The sequence below is a fragment of the Bison bison genome, unplaced genomic scaffold, assembly GCF_000754665.1.
Source record: "Bison bison bison isolate TAMUID 2011002044 unplaced genomic scaffold, Bison_UMD1.0 scf7180017864471, whole genome shotgun sequence".
NCBI classification, from domain to species: Eukaryota; Metazoa; Chordata; class Mammalia; order Artiodactyla; family Bovidae; genus Bison; species Bison bison.
The window spans coordinates 41,052,757-41,058,929 of NW_011495032.1; the positions used below are offsets into that span (position 1 = coordinate 41,052,757).

The window sequence follows — 6,173 nt, forward strand, 5'->3', positions numbered from 1 at the left end:
GGGGAAGGAGGACAGGGAGCCGAGGCTGCCTTATCTGCAGTCCACCAAGAATGAGCCCATGACTTCAGAACTGAGGAGCTGGCGAGGGGGGTCTGTGCAGGGCAAGGAGGCTCAAGTGATTGTCTGGGGACGCTTACCTGTCACTGGGAGAGATGGAGACCAGAGGCTTAAAGCAGCCTTGAAGGTAGATCTCTGCAGAAAAGCAGAGTCAGGGCAAGGGAGCTGGCCACCCTGTCTCACCCAGCAGCCCCCAGACTATCTCCCCTCCTTTGGGCCCTCTGAGTTCTCTATTACCCTTCCCCTCCCACCTCAAGGAATTGCCCCCTGCCCATCCTCTAACCCGGGTCCTTGGCCCCACACACCCTCTACACAGCCCCTTTGCAGGACCCTTTACCCACTCACCCCTCCAGGTCTCAATCTTGTGTTCTTCAATCTCATAGATCTGGACCTAGAACATCAACAGAACTCCCCAAGTCAGACGTGGGCTTCCTGAACTCCTTCCGCCCCAGTCCAGGTGGGTGCCCCCAGGACCCTGAGCCCACTCCTCACCAGGGGGGACCGGTAATAGCGATGCAGAACCAAGATGAAGTCTGTGATAGTCAGCATCCCTGCGGGGGGTGGGGGAGGGCAGAGAGAGGAGTGGGCTTCACCCTGGACCCTGTGGCAGGAGGCAGGTGAAGGGCTCAGCCCCTTCTCCATCAACTGGTCACAGCTGCCCCACAGATGGGGGTCTCCCAGCCAGCCTGTTCCCCCCAAGCCAGGGCCCTGCCCCAGAGCCCAGCCCCAGAATCGCCCCACAAGGTCCCCCTTTTCCCCTCCTCACCCACGAAGCTCTGCTTCTTGCTGTCCCATAGAGGTGCGGCCCGGACACCATTGGCCACCAGGGCAAAGAAGGCCTTCTTGATCTGAGCCACAGGGAGAACAGTTGAGGGTGAGTTGCTCACCACCCCTCAGAGTCCCCGGTCCTGACCAGGGGCCTCCCAAGGGGCCTTCTCACAGGCCCTCTGCTCCAGGAGCCTGCCTGACACTCGACACGACCCTCGTGGGCACATTTGCTAGAGATAAGGCTGCAGGTGGCCGGGGGCACTAGGTGACCCCTTAACAGGCACACCAGGCTGAAAATGTAGGAGACAAATCCAGTATTTCTACACCAAAGTCCTAAGTGTACAGACGCACACAGGATAATTTGTGCCAATCTAAATACTAGAGGTGTAATTCTCTGATATTTACAAAATATTTTTCTCTAAATATATTTTACATTGACTCATTTTGGCCTCATCTGAGGCGATACTATCCATACGTGCTGGTTGTAGCTTTGTAACACACATCAAAATAAATACAAAGCTACTAAATTAAATAGTTTTGCTCATATACCGCTAGAATCAAAATGATATACCTTGTTTCTACCCTACACTACATCCTGCTCTTCGATACACAGCAAGAAGAAAATGCTTTCTATACAATTCGGGGTGTGAAAAATGCTCCCAGTCATCCTGGATTGGCCCAGGAGTCCTCTGAAACTTGTAGGGTAAAGCAGGCATTCCTGTCCCCATTTTAGAGATGAGTGAAGTAAAAAGACCGACCCCAAACCCTATAGATACTGAGTTGTAGAGCTGAGATGACAATTAGGGGGTGCACACAGAGAGCAAAAGCTCCCCTCCCCCGGTCCCCGTGGTGCCAAGAAGGAGTTCTGGAAGGGATGTGTAGCCGGGCAGGGCTGGCAGGGGATCCTGGGGGCTGTGAGTATGCAGGTGGGGCAGAGCGGTGGCCTTACCTGTAGCATGGTGTCGAAGATGACCAGCTTGGAGCTGGTTGCCATGGCATCGTAGCAGGTGTGCTCCTGCATGAAGTGCATGTAGACCTGAGCCCCTGGCTTCCGCAGCTCATCGTCCCAGCCGAGCCTGAGCACCGGCACCTGCGGGGACGGGCACTGGGCCGGCCTCTCTTCCACCAGGCCGAGCTCATCCCCCCATGCTGCTGGGGCTGAGAACTCTATGCCCTGATCCAGATCGTCTGTGCTGGAGCCGGAAGCGGAGGCTGTACAGTCAGTGGGGAGGCTGTCTCGCTCTGTTGTGGGGGTGCCCACCGCGGACAAGGGAGTGGCTTGGGCCAAGGGTGTGGCCTTGGGGAATGTGGCCTCCAGCCCGGTGGACTCAGCAGCTGCCCTGGACTGGGGACCTGTTCAAGGGGAGAGGACAGTAACTCCATCTTCCAAAGCATGTTCCCATCTGTTGTCTCCCTTCATCCTCAGAGCAGTGTGGGAAGCCTGGATGCTGAGGTCCCCATTTTGCGAGTGAGAGAGCTGAGAAAGTCACACCAGAGGGTGGCTATGTCCTGAGCTGGCCTTGCTGGGCCCCTGGATCAGCATTGCAGTTGCCCTCTCTCATGTGGGGAAACTGAGGCCACAGAATGTCATGCGTTGTGTTATGGAGGGATCCAGGGCAAGGCCAGCTTCAGTCTCGGGGACTTCCCACTGCCCCCAGTCCCATTTCCCCAGAACTGGCCGTGGCCTCACCTCCCTCCAGGCCTGGCAGCTCCCTTTCCTCTACATCCTCCTGGCTTTTCCATCTTGAGACCTTGGTCCTCTGTTCCCCAAGGCTTATTTCTGCGCTGGTGGTCATGGCTGGTGATGGCCATGAAGTGCTGTCTCCTTGCTCTAGGAAGCTCATCTCTGGAAGGGGGAATGGGGCCTGTTTGGTTAATGGGGAGTAACATAGTAATACAACTGAAATGTTATTAACAATAATATTCAATATTTGCAAACGTCCAAAGGTCTTTTCCTCCAATGTATTTCTCATTCAAACCTCATAGCAAGCAACTTATAGTATCATCCCTATTTTCCTAACAAGGGACCTGAGATCAGAGAGGTTAAGCAATTTGCCACAGATCACACAGCTAACATGTGATCAAGTCAGGAGGCTCCAAATCTTCAGACTCTAGATCCACCCCACTCCTTTCTTCTTCTGAAAGAGGAAGGAGGCAAGAGGGCAAAGGAGGAAGAAGAAGCAAGTATGAACAAAGAAGGAAAAGGAGAAGCCAGGCTAGTGGGGTGGGGGAGATTGGGAGCCTAGAGATGTGGGAGGAAAGGAAGTGGAAGAAGAGGCTGGGCCCATGAGGAGGGGCAGCCCCACCTACCTTGTTGCTCGGGTCCCCCAAAGCTGCTCCAGGAGGGGGTCTGTGTGGAGAAGAGTGACTGAAGAGGTGGGGAGAACATCCTACACTCAGAACCACAGGAGCTGCCCTTCCCACCACACACACCCCCACAGACACACATAAACACATTCAACCCACCCAGACACTTACATACACTCAGAAACTCGCATATTCAACCCTCCCCAGACACACGCACGAGCACACAGACTCACACCAGGAATGTACACATGCAGACAGCCTCCTGCTCCTATACACAGAGAAAATCGTGGTCAAACACACCCAAATGCACGCACACATGCACATAGCCATGCGGCAGGGTGCTCTCAGCCCTGTGGCCTCAGCTGCCCCAGCTCCCGGCCCCCCGGGACCCCAGTACCCCACACAGTGCGTGCTCCAGCTCGGCGGGCTCCATGAGCGAGTGCGCAACACTGTATCTGGGCAGCACTATTCTGGGCCCGGCCCCTGGCACCCTGCCCTCCCGGATCGGGTTCTCTCTGATTGGGTGTCAGGCACTGGGGAGGAAGGGGTCCACCCCGCTGCTGCTCCAGCCCTGAAGCCGGGGGGCTGCTGGGGAGGTGAGGGGAGGGGTGCACATGGAATCCTGATGCCTGGTTCTGTCTGCCTCCTGGGTGTCCGATGATGGGAGAGAAGGACCCTGCTGTGGGGGGAGGGTGGGCACTGGGGTGGGAGGAGGGGGTCTCTCAGAGCCCTGGGGTTTCTTCTCTGAGAGCCCTTCTCATCTTTGTCAGGTGCCAAAGGAGGGAAAACAGAGGCAGTTGAGCTGAACTCTCTTCCTTGTACAAACCTGGGTCATTGGTGGTGCTGGAATTAGAAAGGGCAGGTTGCAGCCGGCTGGCAGGTTGGGGCTAAGAGGTTTGTGGGTGGTACTGGGAGGATGGCCAGTGTGTGTCCAGATGTCACCATTCGAGCCCCAGGGGCCCGTTCTTCTCTAGGTGGAGGAGCTGGAACTGGACGGTTCAGGCAGGTGGGGAGTCCTGAGAATCACCTTGACGGCGTGTGGTGGGCTTGCACTTGTCTCCAGTGTGACAGACACCTGTTTGTGCCTGTGGAGGTAGGTCCAGGTGTGCAGGAGCCACTGTCCCCTCATGCCACTGTGTGTGTTGTTCCTGTGTCTCCTGGAGCCAACAGGATCCCAGCTGGCTCTGGTGGCTGCCCACCCCCCACCTTCCTTAGCATTCCTGGGGCCTGAGTCAGTGTCCAAATTGGGAATGCTGACCCAGCTGCTCCAGCTCTCCTCTCTGCCCCCCTCCCCTTCCTCTTCTCTTTCCAGCCTCTTCCATCCCCGTCTCACCATGGAGTGAATGGATGCTCCATAATGGGTTATTGGATTTCTTGCTGAGTTAGTGAGTGTATTTCCCATCACCCCTTAAAGCCCCTGTACTGCCTACGGGGATGGTGGAGGAGAACAAAGCCAGGAAGAGGCCGGCCTGCCATGTGTGTCTTGGTCAGTACTGGGGCTGGATGCAGTTCCCCTTCTGCAGGGCCCCTGAGGCTTGTTCCTGTCTGGTCCCAGATGATGGAATAGCAGAGGCACAGCCAATGGGACATTTCAAATGGGGGAAAGGTCACGTAGACCATCCCTGGAGATAGATAGTGCCTAGGTCCTGTAAAGCCCCGTCCCCTTATTCTCTGGACATCTTCACAGCCAAGCCACATATAGAACATGTGCAGCTCACACCACTGCCTTCTCCCGCAATACCTCATTCTCCCCTTTACCTCAGACATATTTCACCTGCAAGACCAGAAGCAGGGGCTCCTCTTCCAATAAAGTCTCCCTTGATTGCATCACCCTTATTGTGGTTGTTCAGTCGCTCAGTCGCTCAGTCACTTAGTCGTGTCCGACTCTTTGTGACTCCATGGACTGCAGCACACCTGGCTTCCCTGTCCTTCACCATCTCCAGGAGTGGTAGTTTGCTCAATCACCCTCATTGCACTGATGCTATAGCCATGCTCTGTGTGCACATCTCAGTGTACACTGGGCTGGCACTCACATAATTATTCACGTGTGAATGTCTTTTATCTCTTAGTAAACACTGGGTACCTTGATGACCATACTATGTTGGTTGGATGTGAGGGAAAATCTGTTTTGGGGTCAGATTGACCTTGTTAAAATTCTTGTTCTGCCATTTGACCTTGGAAAGCATTGCTTGTTCTCTCTGAGCGTGTTTCCGCGAATGTAAAATGAGGATAAAAACATTCTGTGCCAGACACTGCCAGTTGCCTCCTAATAACTCTTTCTCTCTTCTTGCTTTTGTAATAGAATCACTTGAATTTTAACTGGAATGGCTCCCTATAACAAAGACCTAAATTCCCAGCTCTTGCAGTTAAATCTGGCCTTGAGACTTAATTTGACCAATGTGAGTGGTAGTGATGGGAGCAACTTCTGGATCTGGACTTAAAAGAACGAGCACGAGTTCCTTTCCTCCTCTGATGGCTGGAATGCTAATGTGATGGCAGGAGCTAGAGCAGCTGTCTCACAGCCAAGATGGAAAATGCTTGTTCAAGGTTTCAGAGTCACCCTTCCAGGTTTAGACTGTCTGGAGACTACAACACTAGAGAAGTAAACTCCTTTGTTTAAATCATCCTTAAATTGACTCTTTGTTATATCAACCAAACATGTATCCTAACTAATGCAAAATCTGATATCTGGAAATGACACTGCTTTAAAAGTCTAAAATAAGTGGCATTGGTTTGGAAATTGGACTTCAGGTAGCAAAGAAAACTATTGCATGCTGGTAAGCTGGTGACCATTGTTATGTTACAGCAACACATATGATCTGTCATCTATGATGCCTTGAAAGGTCATCATATGCTAACAGAGCCTGTAGCTCATGGAAACTGGTATGTATTGGCTTCTGCTGGCTGCTACAGGCAAGGTCTTATAAGAGAAATGCACTCAGGCAGTGAGTTGTAAGTGGTGGCTTAAAAGAGGCAACCTTAGCAAGGGTTACAAACCTTTCTTGAGTGCACCCAATTCTGTAGATAATGGAAACCAGTCC

General features: G+C 53.3%; 1 protein-coding gene and 1 long non-coding RNA gene across 2 annotated transcripts in view; one reads left to right on the forward strand and one right to left on the reverse strand.

The window, feature by feature from the left end:
* The window catches only part of PRKAG3 (protein kinase, AMP-activated, gamma 3 non-catalytic subunit), a 9,243-nt gene extending 5,661 nt beyond the window's left edge, over positions 1-3,582 (reverse strand). The window contains exons 1-8 of the mRNA XM_010861290.1: positions 3,530-3,582; positions 3,136-3,175; positions 2,516-2,671; positions 1,775-2,178; positions 824-905; positions 550-608; positions 403-448; positions 138-192 (exon numbers count right to left, since the gene is read on the reverse strand). Of these exons, the coding sequence (XP_010859592.1) occupies positions 138-192; positions 403-448; positions 550-608; positions 824-905; positions 1,775-2,178; positions 2,516-2,671; positions 3,136-3,175; positions 3,530-3,565 (878 nt within the window). The 5' untranslated portion in view covers positions 3,566-3,582. The remainder of the gene's footprint in view (positions 1-137; positions 193-402; positions 449-549; positions 609-823; positions 906-1,774; positions 2,179-2,515; positions 2,672-3,135; positions 3,176-3,529) is intronic.
* Positions 3,583-3,672: 90 nt separating this feature from the next.
* On the forward strand, positions 3,673-5,643 carry LOC105003778. The gene is made up of 4 exons (XR_827152.1): positions 3,673-3,728; positions 4,107-4,225; positions 4,445-4,618; positions 5,435-5,643. It is a non-coding gene; the product is annotated as an uncharacterized LOC105003778 (long non-coding RNA).
* Positions 5,644-6,173: the final 530 nt, after the last annotated feature.